This window comes from Diuraphis noxia, unplaced genomic scaffold (genome assembly GCF_037042655.1).
Source record: "Diuraphis noxia isolate RWA-SAM2 unplaced genomic scaffold, SU_Dnox_SAM2 contig0001, whole genome shotgun sequence".
Classification (NCBI taxonomy): domain Eukaryota; kingdom Metazoa; phylum Arthropoda; class Insecta; order Hemiptera; family Aphididae; genus Diuraphis; species Diuraphis noxia.
In genome coordinates, this window is record NW_028301711.1 from 18355030 (window position 1) to 18371135 (window position 16106).

At 39.9% G+C, this 16106-nt stretch overlaps 5 protein-coding genes and 1 pseudogene across 5 annotated transcripts; 4 read left to right on the forward strand and 2 right to left on the reverse strand.

Moving 5' to 3' along the window:
* Window positions 1-587: 587 nt before the first annotated feature.
* On the forward strand, window positions 588-2093 carry LOC149060118 (uncharacterized; the record flags this gene model as incomplete). The annotated part of the gene is made up of 2 exons (XM_089227794.1): window positions 588-1065; window positions 1132-2093. Coding segments are annotated over 2 exons (1440 nt in total), but the record flags the coding sequence as incomplete, so codon positions are not given.
* Window positions 2094-3465: 1372 nt separating this feature from the next.
* LOC149060119 (uncharacterized) lies at window positions 3466-5160 on the forward strand. Its single transcript, XM_089216101.1, has 2 exons — window positions 3466-4322; window positions 4825-5160. The coding sequence occupies exons 1-2, from the start codon at window positions 3472-3474 to the stop codon at window positions 5027-5029; spliced, it is 1056 nt and encodes a 351-aa protein (XP_089072227.1). The 5' UTR covers window positions 3466-3471; the 3' UTR covers window positions 5030-5160.
* A 700-nt stretch (window positions 5161-5860) lies between these two features.
* LOC149060120 (uncharacterized) lies at window positions 5861-7963 on the reverse strand (the record flags this gene model as incomplete). The annotated part of the gene is made up of 2 exons (XM_089227802.1): window positions 5861-7419; window positions 7486-7963. Coding segments are annotated over 2 exons (2037 nt in total), but the record flags the coding sequence as incomplete, so codon positions are not given.
* Window positions 7964-8558: 595 nt separating this feature from the next.
* LOC149060121 (uncharacterized) lies at window positions 8559-10282 on the forward strand. The gene is made up of 2 exons (XM_089216135.1): window positions 8559-9444; window positions 9947-10282. Exons 1-2 carry the CDS (start codon window positions 8594-8596, stop codon window positions 10149-10151), a joined length of 1056 nt encoding a protein of 351 aa, XP_089072261.1. The 5' UTR covers window positions 8559-8593; the 3' UTR covers window positions 10152-10282.
* Window positions 10283-10982: 700 nt separating this feature from the next.
* LOC149060122 (uncharacterized) lies at window positions 10983-13066 on the reverse strand (annotated as a pseudogene).
* Window positions 13067-13761: 695 nt separating this feature from the next.
* On the forward strand, window positions 13762-15488 carry LOC149060123 (uncharacterized). The gene is made up of 2 exons (XM_089216050.1): window positions 13762-14650; window positions 15153-15488. The coding sequence occupies exons 1-2, from the start codon at window positions 13800-13802 to the stop codon at window positions 15355-15357; spliced, it is 1056 nt and encodes a 351-aa protein (XP_089072176.1). The 5' UTR covers window positions 13762-13799; the 3' UTR covers window positions 15358-15488.
* Window positions 15489-16106: the final 618 nt, after the last annotated feature.

Here is a 16106-nt window from a genome sequence, read left to right on the forward strand (position 1 = left end):
TACTACTTTTTTTTATATAGATACCAGGCCACGAAAAAGGTCGGAAGTATAGATACTACTTTTTTTTTATAGATGCCAGGCCACGAAAAAGGTCGTAAGTATAGTTACTACTTTTTTTTTTTGCTTGTCATCCGCGAAAAAGGTCGTAAGTATAGATACTACTTTTTTTTATAAGTAGTAAGTCTTAAAAAACCCTGAAGTCATAATTTTTTTTAAAAACATTAAATAATATGTTTATGACGTCATCGCGCGAAGAAAAGAACTGGGTGCTTGCTCAAATTATTCTATAATTTCGACCACGACGACGACGACGACGACATACGCGGGTCCCCTCCTCTCTGTGCCATTACTTTTGCCGCATTAACGTACTAAGCATCGGCCATATGGCCCCATAGGGGCGGCCGCTGTACATTCGCGGCAAAAGTAATGGCACAGAGAGGAGGGGACCCGCGTATGTCATCGTCGTCGTCGTCGTGGTCGAAATTATAGAATAATTTGAGCAAGCACCCAGTTCTTTTCTTCGCGCGATGACGTCATAAACGGGCGGCCATGTAAAATGATTATAAATTAATGAACCGGTGATATAAACGATCAGTGTGTTGTCCGCAATGGCATCTGCCGGTTTAACTATGTGTACCGGTCTTTTGGGTCAGGCACCCGTGGTTGGAAGTAAAAATGCAGAAACCTATGAAAAAATTCGTAATCAAGAGACGGCGTGCGATAATGGTGGTATCACGTGGTTTGGCAGTTCGTACACAGGACCGGGTAATAAGTTATATGACGCGAACAATAAATTTATCGGATGTTCGTTACCAAAAACTGAAATGGACAAGGTCACGTTCCAACACGATGTCGATTATAATAATATGACCAACCCGACAAAAGATCAAGTATGGGAGGCAGATAAAAAATCAATGTTGGCTGCAATGAATACTACAGATAAATACTATGGTAACGTTGCCACAATTGTCGGCCTTGGACTCAAAAACATAGCAGAACGTACACACGAAGCGATTACTGGCAGTAATAACGCAATATATCCACAGTGCGGTCGTGAACAACCAGGTAAGCATGCGTTATATTTCAGTAAACGTGTATAATATAATCTAACTCTGTGGCGTTTATTCGTAGAACAAAAGGACAACGACGCACAAGGAGCAGAGTCCAAGGGTAATGCAGAACCAGCTGATACAACAACAAAATCGACAAATAACATTGACTCGAGCCGACAACTGCGTACTGATCACCAGCACGTCGATAATTTCGATAATAATTTTTCAACTAGCGGTAATAATATGGAGACACCTACGTCGTCGTCCAAGAGGCCTGCTGATTCCCCAGCGGGGTTTTCATTTAGCAAGAAATCCAATATGGTTTTACCTGGTACTGCTAGCGCCACTGCTTCTGACAGTGATACGGGAAATCCCAGTCCTGAAAATGCTGTACTACCTAGACCCACACACATTACAACAGGCTATACTATGGTATTCAAAAAATGTCATTCATTTATATCATACGGATTGGCTTGGAAAATGTTGGACTTATCTTCTACGGTAAAAGGATTGCACGTAGTAACAACGTCGTTGAATCACATACCGGTTGAATATCCATTTTTGTATTTATCTCCCAGCGAATACAAGCTAGTGAGTAATACACCGGGTTCGTTGTGTAAACACGTAAAAGTAAATGTCGTAATGCGTAATCCGCGAACGGCATTCGAGACAAATGCAACAACGTCTAGTTTGGCAACGCTGAATCAAAATAAATTTGCCGTTGTCGCGCATAATTTAACTAACATTACTCGTGGTGTGAACTACAAATACGGTTTTGGAACTACAGATGCGATGAATCCGACATCGTGTACCGATGACAATGGTAAATATCAAGAAGAAACTATACAAGCGATGTACGGGTGTAAGTACGACGGAAAACCTATTTTTACCGGTGAATTTGACGGTATACCAAACACGCGACTTTATTCGCGGGACCGTGATTATAAACCATGGTCGTATCTATACATACAGCTGTTTTCGTCGGGTATCAATGTTTCAGTGAGTTATAAAAATTATTTTATTTCTAATGTCTTTGGGTGAATTAAGATACGACTGTATTCGTGGGGGATACAGAAAAAAATCAGCTATCCGATGGCGGTAATAACTCGGAATTGAAAAAAATCGAGTTACGACCTTTTTCGTTGGGGCAGTCGACATTATATCACATTATTTTACATGGCCGCCCGTTTATGACGTCATCGCGCGAAGAAAAGAACTGGGTGCTTGCTCAAATTATTCTATAATTTCGACGACGACGACATACGCGGGTCCCCTCCTCTCTGTGCCATTACTTTTGCCGCGAATGTACAGCGGCCGCCCTATGGGGCCATATGGCCGATGCTTAGTACGTTAATGCGGCAAAAGTAATGGCACAGAGAGGAGGGGACCCGCGTATGTCGTCGTCGTCGTCGTCGTGGTCGAAATTATAGAATAATTTGAGCAAGCACCCAGTTCTTTTCTTCGCGCGATGACGTCATAAACATATTATTTAATGTTTTTAAAAAAAATTATGACTTCAGGGTTTTTTAAGACTTACTACTTATAAAAAAAAGTAGTATCTATACTTACGACCTTTTTCGCGGATGACAAGCAAAAAAAAAAAGTAGTAACTATACTTACGACCTTTTTCGTGGCCTGGCATCTATAAAAAAAAAGTAGTATCTATACTTCCGACCTTTTTCGTGGCCTGGTATCTATATAAAAAAAAGTAGTATCTATACTTACGAGCTTTATCGTGGGTGGACAGCTATAAAAAAAAGTAGAATAAACATAAAAATATGTTTTGGGAATAATGACGTGAAATACTTGAATTTTAATAATTTTAATTATTAAGAAAACAAACATATTTATCATAATATTATTATTCTTTAAGGGAATCAATACACACAATATTATTAACTTTTTATTTAACAAAATTAAATAATAAAAAATTATGTTATAACTTTTAGCATAGATTAATAACAAAACAATTAAACTTTTAATGACTAGAATAATTTGAGCAAGCACCCAGTTCTTTTCTTCGCGCGATGACGTCATAAACGGGCGGCCATGTAAAATTAATTGCTCCACGTGGAGCCGTTATTGTGTGTTAGATTAATTAATAAACATCATAAATATATTATGATAAAAACATATCATAAAAATATCATTTTAAATCGACACTATTGACCTTGCATTAAATTGCAATATTATGCGTTTATAAAAAACATGATACGCTGGTCTTAGAATTGCATACGATACGGTGATAAAAATACGTATATTATGCATTTTATCTAATTTTTTTTATAAGTATTCTACTTAAATGAATTACTCGCGTCCGGTATGAACAGTAAAAACGCATATAAAATAGCGTAATGTTCAATGCATCTTCAGTACAACGTTGACACACTATACAGACCTACCCAGGCTGACTGTAAGTATGTTGGACGGAGACAAACCCGAATGTTCGGCAATGGAATCTACATGCAAGAAGAGGAAGGTGGAGAAACCTGTTGTACCGACGAAGAAGACCAAGACGACGTCAACATCGTTGACCAACATCCCACTATTACAGATTCGGACAGCCATGGAGACAGAGAAGTTGAGTGTGGACAATTTGGTTCACGTCACTCAACTTCTGACGGATTTCAAACTGAATGTGGGCACGCAATATCACATTTCAGTTTGGATAGTTTTGATATCGCTATGGCACCCAGAACATTTTGCAACAATGATGAACCCGAAGAAATGGATGACTACGAACCTGGCACGCGACGAGAGACTGGAGGAATGCAATATGGAGGATATTCCTATGAGGGAGAGAATCAAGGCCATGTTGCTCGTGGCTCGCCCATTTATGAGCACTTGCTTCGAAGAGTTGTCGATCGACTTTGTGACATCGATTTTCGAGGCAATGATCGATACATCAGCGACGTTATTGTCCCCCGTGGACCTGACAGAGTTGATGAAGTTGCTAAAGAGCTACAAACTATGTTGCGACAGTTCCCTCCAAAGCTCCCAGTCATCGTCACAGCCCATGGCGACCATGTCCATTGCGTCCACGTCTGCCGACAGTCAAACTCGGCTTGTCGGTGTATATGGTTGCAACGATCCGTCCTCTATCGCCAACATGGACGACGACGCCTTCGAAGACGCGTTTGGGCGATACGCCTCACGTCGTCGGACTGGGAAAGCATCCTGCGATATTTTTCTACAGACGGCCGGGAACCCAAACAAATTGACGGCGTCGGTTCCTATGGAGGATTACGTGATGGACGCAATTTTATACAAGTATGTGGTAAAAAGTTATTTGCAATATGTTCGTCATTCGTATCTAAAAGAAGTGTTCATGTCGACTATGGTTAAAAAATATGGGTCATCGTATTGCTTTAATGCCAATCATTTAAAAGAATATACATTTAGGACCACAGAAATTGACATTTTGTATAACAGACATTTGCCCAGTGTACGAAATTACGAAAATAAATTTCAAATTTTTCAAAATAATAAAAACTATTACGAACTGTTTGAAGCAACTCCTTTTTATATTCATTTCAATGACCTTGTTTATAGCATGTCAGATAAACTAAAAATTTACGAAGGTACTAGAAAAATACCTGCGCCGAAAAAATGTCAATTTTGTTTATACCAACACTATAGGGAAAATACACGTCATAATAGAAAATTGGTGAAATTATGCTATCCGTTATTAAACCAAGCTACTTATGACCACATATTCGACCACATGTACGATCCTAATTATATGGATAATATTGACTTTTCGTAAATTTAGGAAGTCGGATCTCGAAGGACTCAGGGACATGAAGGAAATGTGGAAATATGCGTCAATGAAATGCCGAACGACGTTCCCAGAGAACTCAGTGCATTTGCAGAACATCAAGACGGCAATGCGAACCACTCTCCCGTTGATGAAGAACTCGGATACGATGAGGGAAGTTCCAATATCAAATCAGTATGCGTGTACCCAACGTCGTTAAAAAATTTGCTGTACCAGTATCCTTGTTGTCCGCCCGACGCTTTCGCGAACATCAAAGAATTTTATTTGAATAGTCGATTAAATACTATATTAGAAGAAGACAAAAAATGTAAAGTAGCTCTTAGGAATTGGTGCGCTATTATACGGGACTGGAGTATTAATGAATTCGTTGAATATTATAACAAACCTAACGTACAACCGTATTTTAACGCGTACGCTAGAGGGCCTGGAACTGTTTATTACGATATCGATAAATCCGTTTCAATAGCTTCCGAGTTATTGATGTATCAATTTGAAAACAACGAGGGTCTTATTTGTCGATTTTTGCAAACTCTAGTCAACATATTGGATAAAAAAATTCCGAAAAGAAATAGCATGCTAATACATTCTCCTCCCAGCGCGGGCAAAAATTATTTTTTCGATGCCGTAGCCGCCTTTTTTTTGAATTACGGTATGTTCGGAACTGCCAACAAAACGAATAATTTCAGTTTTTCTGATGGTGCCGGCAAACGTCTCGTAATTTGGAACGAACCTAATTACGAGGTGTACCATTTGGAAAAAATGAAGGAATTATTAGGAGGGGATACCACTAGAGTGCATGTTAAATACAAAAACGATGTTCCACTACAAGGGCCTCCCATAATATTATTGACCAATCACTATTTGTCGATAATCAATGACCCGTCGTTCAAGGACCGTTTATCAGTGTACACGTGGATTAGCGCACCATTCCTAAAAATGTATAATAAAAAACTGTCTCCGTTATTTTTTTATCATTTATTAAATAAATACAATATTACATATTATTGAATCGTGTTTTATTATTTACTAATTATTCTATTGTTACAAATTGATTGTACATCGACGACAAATCGTCACGGAAAAAGTATTGCCCCTGTGTAGTAGATAAATTATGGTGCATCACACCGTCTTCGAATGGAATATGAATTTTCTCAAAGTGCGTGAATTGGAACGGTGCTCCGAATTCAACAACCATTTCAGTGTTGACCTCAAACACGACTTCAATGTCAGTGAAACTGCTAGGTTTTATTGCTTGACTAGTAGTAGTCAATCTGTGTACCGGATAGATGCCCACGTGCAGTGACGGTTGTTTTTCGACTGGGCTGTCATCACCGTGACGCCATATGTATTGACCGCATTCCAATGGTCTAAAATAACGTTTGCTATCGAACAATTTCGTGTAAGTATCATCGCGTAGTTCTTTGGTCTCCGTATCGTTTACTTTTTCCGTATTTTTACCAATTTTGATTTGTGTGAATCCAGCTCTTCGATTTTTTTTGTTCACCATAATAACGGTGTCATTCCCTGTAATCGATTTTCCGGAAATCCCGTTAAGCACTCCTTCTATCGGTTTTCCCAACAATCCCAATTTAGGGCTGTAAGAATACTCGGCAACAGTTTTGCCGGTTGTGAAACTAGCATCAATTTTCGTGATGAGTTCATTTAATAACGGCCAACCCAGTTTTGTGCTGTGTCCTTTGTCCGCGACCATCGTGTAATAATGATTGTTGTGAAACGGTAAGTGAAAAAAAGAATTTGGTATACCGTCAAATTCACCGGTAAAAATAGGTTTTCCGTCGTACTTACACCCGTACATCGCTTGTATAGTTTCTTCTTGATATTTACCATTGTCATCGGTACACGATGTCGGATTCATCGCATCTGTAGTTCCAAAACCGTATTTGTAGTTCACACCACGAGTAATGTTAGTTAAATTATGCGCGACAACGGCAAATTTATTTTGATTCAGCGTTGCCAAACTAGACGTTGTTGCATTTGTCTCGAATGCCGTTCGCGGATTACGCATTACGACATTTACTTTTACGTGTTTACACAACGAACCCGGTGTATTACTCACTAGCTTGTATTCGCTGGGAGATAAATACAAAAATGGATATTCAACCGGTATGTGATTCAACGACGTTGTTACTACGTGCAATCCTTTTACCGTAGAAGATAAGTCCAACATTTTCCAAGCCAATCCGTATGATATAAATGAATGACATTTTTTGAATACCATAGTATAGCCTGTTGTAATGTGTGTGGGTCTAGGTAGTACAGCATTTTCAGGACTGGGATTTCCCGTATCACTGTCAGAAGCAGTGGCGCTAGCAGTACCAGGTAAAACCATATTGGATTTCTTGCTAAATGAAAACCCCGCTGGGGAATCAGCAGGCCTCTTGGACGACGACGTAGGTGTCTCCATATTATTACCGCTAGTTGAAAAATTATTATCGAAATTATCGACGTGCTGGTGATCAGTACGCAGTTGTCGGCTCGAGTCAATGTTATTTGTCGATTTTGTTGTTGTATCAGCTGGTTCTGCATTACCCTTGGACTCTGCTCCTTGTGCGTCGTTGTCCTTTTGTTCTACGAATAAACGCCACAGAGTTAGATTATATTATACACGTTTACTGAAATATAACGCATGCTTACCTGGTTGTTCACGACCGCACTGTGGATATATTGCGTTATTACTGCCAGTAATCGCTTCGTGTGTACGTTCTGCTATGTTTTTGAGTCCAAGGCCGACAATTGTGGCAACGTTACCATAGTATTTATCTGTAGTATTCATTGCAGCCAACATTGATTTTTTATCTGCCTCCCATACTTGATCTTTTGTCGGGTTGGTCATATTATTATAATCGACATCGTGTTGGAACGTGACCTTGTCCATTTCAGTTTTTGGTAACGAACATCCGATAAATTTATTGTTCGCGTCATATAACTTATTACCCGGTCCTGTGTACGAACTGCCAAACCACGTGATACCACCATTATCGCACGCCGTCTCTTGATTACGAATTTTTTCATAGGTTTCTGCATTTTTACTTCCAACCACGGGTGCCTGACCCAAAAGACCGGTACACATAGTTAAACCGGCAGATGCCATTGCGGACAACACACTGATCGTTTATATCACCGGTTCATTAATTTATAATCATTTTACATGGCCGCCCGTTTAACGTGGTTACTTTTGCCGCATTAACGTACTAAGCATCGGCCATATGGCCCCATAGGGGCGGCCGCTGTACATTCGCGGCAAAAGTAATGGCACAGAGAGGAGGGGACCCGCGTATGTCGTCGTCGTCGTCGTCGTGGTCGAAATTATAGAATAATTTGAGCAAGCACCCAGTTCTTTTCTTCGCGCGATGACGTCATAAACGGGCGGCCATGTAAAATTAATTGCTCCACGTGGAGCCGTTATTGTGTGTTAGATTAATTAATAAACATCATAAATATATTATGATAAAAACATATCATAAAAATATCATTTTAAATCGACACTATTGACCTTGCATTAAATTGCAATATTATGCGTTTATAAAAAACATGATACGCTGGTCTTAGAATTGCATACGATACGGTGATAAAAATACGTATATTATGCATTTTATCTAATTTTTTTTATAAGTATTCTACTTAAATGAATTACTCGCGTCCGGTATGAACAGTAAAAACGCATATAAAATAGCGTAATGTTCAATGCATCTTCAGTACAACGTTGACACACTATACAGACCTACCCAGGCTGACTGTAAGTATGTTGGACGGAGACAACCCCGAATGTTCGGCAATGGAATCTACATGCAAGAAGAGGAAGGTGGAGAAACCTGTTGTACCGACGAAGAAGACCAAGACGACGTCAACATCGTTGACCAACATCTCACTATTACAGATTCGGACAGCCATGGAGACAGAGAAGTTGAGTGTGGACAATTTGGTTCACGTCACTCAACTTCTGACGGATTTCAAACTGAATGTGGGCACGCAATATCACATTTCAGTTTGGATAGTTTTGATATCGCTATGGCACCCAGAACATTTTGCAACAATGATGAACCCGAAGAAATGGATGACTACGAACCTGGCACGCGACGAGAGACTGGAGGAATGCAATATGGAGGATATTCCTATGAGGGAGAGAATCAAGGCCATGTTGCTCGTGGCTCGCCCATTTATGAGCACTTGCTTCGAAGAGTTGTCGATCGACTTTGTGACATCGATTTTCGAGGCAATGATCGATACATCAGCGACGTTATTGTCCCCCGTGGACCTGACAGAGTTGATGAAGTTGCTAAAGAGCTACAAACTATGTTGCGACAGTTCCCTCCAAAGCTCCCAGTCATCGTCACAGCCCATGGCGACCATGTCCATTGCGTCCACGTCTGCCGACAGTCAAACTCGGCTTGTCGGTGTATATGGTTGCAACGATCCGTCCTCTATCGCCAACATGGACGACGACGCCTTCGAAGACGCGTTTGGGCGATACGCCTCACGTCGTCGGACTGGGAAAGCATCCTGCGATATTTTTCTACAGACGGCCGGGAACCCAAACAAATTGACGGCGTCGGTTCCTATGGAGGATTACGTGATGGACGCAATTTTATACAAGTATGTGGTAAAAAGTTATTTGCAATATGTTCGTCATTCGTATCTAAAAGAAGTGTTCATGTCGACTATGGTTAAAAAATATGGGTCATCGTATTGCTTTAATGCCAATCATTTAAAAGAATATACATTTAGGACCACAGAAATTGACATTTTGTATAACAGACATTTGCCCAGTGTACGAAATTACGAAAATAAATTTCAAATTTTTCAAAATAATAAAAACTATTACGAACTGTTTGAAGCAACTCCTTTTTATATTCATTTCAATGACCTTGTTTATAGCATGTCAGATAAACTAAAAATTTACGAAGGTACTAGAAAAATACCTGCGCCGAAAAAATGTCAATTTTGTTTATACCAACACTATAGGGAAAATACACGTCATAATAGAAAATTGGTGAAATTATGCTATCCGTTATTAAACCAAGCTACTTATGACCACATATTCGACCACATGTACGATCCTAATTATATGGATAATATTGACTTTTCGTAAATTTAGGAAGTCGGATCTCGAAGGACTCAGGGACATGAAGGAAATGTGGAAATATGCGTCAATGAAATGCCGAACGACGTTCCCAGAGAACTCAGTGCATTTGCAGAACATCAAGACGGCAATGCGAACCACTCTCCCGTTGATGAAGAACTCGGATACGATGAGGGAAGTTCCAATATCAAATCAGTATGCGTGTACCCAACGTCGTTAAAAAATTTGCTGTACCAGTATCCTTGTTGTCCGCCCGACGCTTTCGCGAACATCAAAGAATTTTATTTGAATAGTCGATTAAATACTATATTAGAAGAAGACAAAAAATGTAAAGTAGCTCTTAGGAATTGGTGCGCTATTATACGGGACTGGAGTATTAATGAATTCGTTGAATATTATAACAAACCTAACGTACAACCGTATTTTAACGCGTACGCTAGAGGGCCTGGAACTGTTTATTACGATATCGATAAATCCGTTTCAATAGCTTCCGAGTTATTGATGTATCAATTTGAAAACAACGAGGGTCTTATTTGTCGATTTTTGCAAACTCTAGTCAACATATTGGATAAAAAAATTCCGAAAAGAAATAGCATGCTAATACATTCTCCTCCCAGCGCGGGCAAAAATTATTTTTTCGATGCCGTAGCCGCCTTTTTTTTGAATTACGGTATGTTCGGAACTGCCAACAAAACGAATAATTTCAGTTTTTCTGATGGTGCCGGCAAACGTCTCGTAATTTGGAACGAACCTAATTACGAGGTGTACCATTTGGAAAAAATGAAGGAATTATTAGGAGGGGATACCACTAGAGTGCATGTTAAATACAAAAACGATGTTCCACTACAAGGGCCTCCCATAATATTATTGACCAATCACTATTTGTCGATAATCAATGACCCGTCGTTCAAGGACCGTTTATCAGTGTACACGTGGATTAGCGCACCATTCCTAAAAATGTATAATAAAAAACTGTCTCCGTTATTTTTTTATCATTTATTAAATAAATACAATATTACATATTATTGAATCGTGTTTTATTATTTACTAATTATTCTATTGTTACAAATTGATTGTACATCGACGACAAATCGTCACGGAAAAAGTATTGCCCCTGTGTAGTAGATAAATTATGGTGCATCACACCGTCTTCGAATGGAATATGAATTTTCTCAAAGTGCGTGAATTGGAACGGTGCTCCGAATTCAACAACCATTTCAGTGTTGACCTCAAACACGACTTCAATGTCAGTGAAACTGCTAGGTTTTATTGCTTGACTAGTAGTAGTCAATCTGTGTACCGGATAGATGCCCACGTGCAGTGACGGTTGTTTTTCGACTGGGCTGTCATCACCGTGACGCCATATGTATTGACCGCATTCCAATGGTCTAAAATAACGTTTGCTATCGAACAATTTCGTGTAAGTATCATCGCGTAGTTCTTTGGTCTCCGTATCGTTTACTTTTTCCGTATTTTTACCAATTTTGATTTGTGTGAATCCAGCTCTTCGATTTTTTTTGTTCACCATAATAACGGTGTCATTCCCTGTAATCGATTTTCCGGAAATCCCGTTAAGCACTCCTTCTATCGGTTTTCCCAACAATCCCAATTTAGGGCTGTAAGAATACTCGGCAACAGTTTTGCCGGTTGTGAAACTAGCATCAATTTTCGTGATGAGTTCATTTAATAACGGCCAACCCAGTTTTGTGCTGTGTCCTTTGTCCGCGACCATCGTGTAATAATGATTGTTGTGAAACGGTAAGTGAAAAAAAGAATTTGGTATACCGTCAAATTCACCGGTAAAAATAGGTTTTCCGTCGTACTTACACCCGTACATCGCTTGTATAGTTTCTTCTTGATATTTACCATTGTCATCGGTACACGATGTCGGATTCATCGCATCTGTAGTTCCAAAACCGTATTTGTAGTTCACACCACGAGTAATGTTAGTTAAATTATGCGCGACAACGGCAAATTTATTTTGATTCAGCGTTGCCAAACTAGACGTTGTTGCATTTGTCTCGAATGCCGTTCGCGGATTACGCATTACGACATTTACTTTTACGTGTTTACACAACGAACCCGGTGTATTACTCACTAGCTTGTATTCGCTGGGAGATAAATACAAAAATGGATATTCAACCGGTATGTGATTCAACGACGTTGTTACTACGTGCAATCCTTTTACCGTAGAAGATAAGTCCAACATTTTCCAAGCCAATCCGTATGATATAAATGAATGACATTTTTTGAATACCATAGTATAGCCTGTTGTAATGTGTGTGGGTCTAGGTAGTACAGCATTTTCAGGACTGGGATTTCCCGTATCACTGTCAGAAGCAGTGGCGCTAGCAGTACCAGGTAAAACCATATTGGATTTCTTGCTAAATGAAAACCCCGCTGGGGAATCAGCAGGCCTCTTGGACGACGACGTAGGTGTCTCCATATTATTACCGCTAGTTGAAAAATTATTATCGAAATTATCGACGTGCTGGTGATCAGTACGCAGTTGTCGGCTCGAGTCAATGTTATTTGTCGATTTTGTTGTTGTATCAGCTGGTTCTGCATTACCCTTGGACTCTGCTCCTTGTGCGTCGTTGTCCTTTTGTTCTACGAATAAACGCCACAGAGTTAGATTATATTATACACGTTTACTGAAATATAACGCATGCTTACCTGGTTGTTCACGACCGCACTGTGGATATATTGCGTTATTACTGCCAGTAATCGCTTCGTGTGTACGTTCTGCTATGTTTTTGAGTCCAAGGCCGACAATTGTGGCAACGTTACCATAGTATTTATCTGTAGTATTCATTGCAGCCCCTCCCATACTTGATCTTTTGTCGGGTTGGTCATATTATTATAATCGACATCGTGTTGGAACGTGACCTTGTCCATTTCAGTTTTTGGTAACGAACATCCGATAAATTTATTGTTCGCGTCATATAACTTATTACCCGGTCCTGTGTACGAACTGCCAAACCACGTGATACCACCATTATCGCACGCCGTCTCTTGATTACGAATTTTTTCATAGGTTTCTGCATTTTTACTTCCAACCACGGGTGCCTGACCCAAAAGACCGGTACACATAGTTAAACCGGCAGATGCCATTGCGGACAACACACTGATCGTTTATATCACCGGTTCATTAATTTATAATCATTTTACATGGCCGCCCGTTTATGACGTCATCGCGCGAAGAAAAGAACTGGGTGCTGGCTCAAATTATTCTATAATTTCGATCACGACGACGACGACGACGACATACGCGGGTCCCCTCCTCTCTGTGCCATTACTTTTGCCGCATTAACGTACTAAGCATCGGCCATATGGCCCCATAGGGGCGGCCGCTGTACATTCGCGGCAAAAGTAATGGCACAGAGAGGAGGGGACCCGCGTATGTCGTCGTCGTCGTCGTCGTGGTCGAAATTATAGAATAATTTGAGCAAGCACCCAGTTCTTTTCTTCGCGCGATGACGTCATAAACGGGCGGCCATGTAAAATTAATTGCTCCACGTGGAGCCGTTATTGTGTGTTAGATTAATTAATAAACATCATAAATATATTATGATAAAAACATATCATAAAAATATCATTTTAAATCGACACTATTGACCTTGCATTAAATTGCAATATTATGCGTTTATAAAAAACATGATACGCTGGTCTTAGAATTGCATACGATACGGTGATAAAAATACGTATATTATGCATTTTATCTAATTTTTTTTATAAGTATTCTACTTAAATGAATTACTCGCGTCCGGTATGAACAGTAAAAACGCATATAAAATAGCGTAATGTTCAATGCATCTTCAGTACAACGTTGACACACTATACAGACCTACCCAGGCTGACTGTAAGTATGTTGGACGGAGACAACCCCGAATGTTCGGCAATGGAATCTACATGCAAGAAGAGGAAGGTGGAGAAACCTGTTGTACCGACGAAGAAGACCAAGACGACGTCAACATCGTTGACCAACATCCCACTATTACAGATTCGGACAGCCATGGAGACAGAGAAGTTGAGTGTGGACAATTTGGTTCACGTCACTCAACTTCTGACGGATTTCAAACTGAATGTGGGCACGCAATATCACATTTCAGTTTGGATAGTTTTGATATCGCTATGGCACCCAGAACATTTTGCAACAATGATGAACCCGAAGAAATGGATGACTACGAACCTGGCACGCGACGAGAGACTGGAGGAATGCAATATGGAGGATATTCCTATGAGGGAGAGAATCAAGGCCATGTTGCTCGTGGCTCGCCCATTTATGAGCACTTGCTTCGAAGAGTTGTCGATCGACTTTGTGACATCGATTTTCGAGGCAATGATCGATACATCAGCGACGTTATTGTCCCCCGTGGACCTGACAGAGTTGATGAAGTTGCTAAAGAGCTACAAACTATGTTGCGACAGTTCCCTCCAAAGCTCCCAGTCATCGTCACAGCCCATGGCGACCATGTCCATTGCGTCCACGTCTGCCGACAGTCAAACTCGGCTTGTCGGTGTATATGGTTGCAACGATCCGTCCTCTATCGCCAACATGGACGACGACGCCTTCGAAGACGCGTTTGGGCGATACGCCTCACGTCGTCGGACTGGGAAAGCATCCTGCGATATTTTTCTACAGACGGCCGGGAACCCAAACAAATTGACGGCGTCGGTTCCTATGGAGGATTACGTGATGGACGCAATTTTATACAAGTATGTGGTAAAAAGTTATTTGCAATATGTTCGTCATTCGTATCTAAAAGAAGTGTTCATGTCGACTATGGTTAAAAAATATGGGTCATCGTATTGCTTTAATGCCAATCATTTAAAAGAATATACATTTAGGACCACAGAAATTGACATTTTGTATAACAGACATTTGCCCAGTGTACGAAATTACGAAAATAAATTTCAAATTTTTCAAAATAATAAAAACTATTACGAACTGTTTGAAGCAACTCCTTTTTATATTCATTTCAATGACCTTGTTTATAGCATGTCAGATAAACTAAAAATTTACGAAGGTACTAGAAAAATACCTGCGCCGAAAAAATGTCAATTTTGTTTATACCAACACTATAGGGAAAATACACGTCATAATAGAAAATTGGTGAAATTATGCTATCCGTTATTAAACCAAGCTACTTATGACCACATATTCGACCACATGTACGATCCTAATTATATGGATAATATTGACTTTTCGTAAATTTAGGAAGTCGGATCTCGAAGGACTCAGGGACATGAAGGAAATGTGGAAATATGCGTCAATGAAATGCCGAACGACGTTCCCAGAGAACTCAGTGCATTTGCAGAACATCAAGACGGCAATGCGAACCACTCTCCCGTTGATGAAGAACTCGGATACGATGAGGGAAGTTCCAATATCAAATCAGTATGCGTGTACCCAACGTCGTTAAAAAATTTGCTGTACCAGTATCCTTGTTGTCCGCCCGACGCTTTCGCGAACATCAAAGAATTTTATTTGAATAGTCGATTAAATACTATATTAGAAGAAGACAAAAAATGTAAAGTAGCTCTTAGGAATTGGTGCGCTATTATACGGGACTGGAGTATTAATGAATTCGTTGAATATTATAACAAACCTAACGTACAACCGTATTTTAACGCGTACGCTAGAGGGCCTGGAACTGTTTATTACGATATCGATAAATCCGTTTCAATAGCTTCCGAGTTATTGATGTATCAATTTGAAAACAACGAGGGTCTTATTTGTCGATTTTTGCAAACTCTAGTCAACATATTGGATAAAAAAATTCCGAAAAGAAATAGCATGCTAATACATTCTCCTCCCAGCGCGGGCAAAAATTATTTTTTCGATGCCGTAGCCGCCTTTTTTTTGAATTACGGTATGTTCGGAACTGCCAACAAAACGAATAATTTCAGTTTTTCTGATGGTGCCGGCAAACGTCTCGTAATTTGGAACGAACCTAATTACGAGGTGTACCATTTGGAAAAAATGAAGGAATTATTAGGAGGGGATACCACTAGAGTGCATGTTAAATACAAAAACGATGTTCCACTACAAGGGCCTCCCATAATATTATTGACCAATCACTATTTGTCGATAATCAATGACCCGTCGTTCAAGGACCGTTTATCAGTGTACACGTGGATTAGCGCACCATTCCTAAAAATGTATAATAAA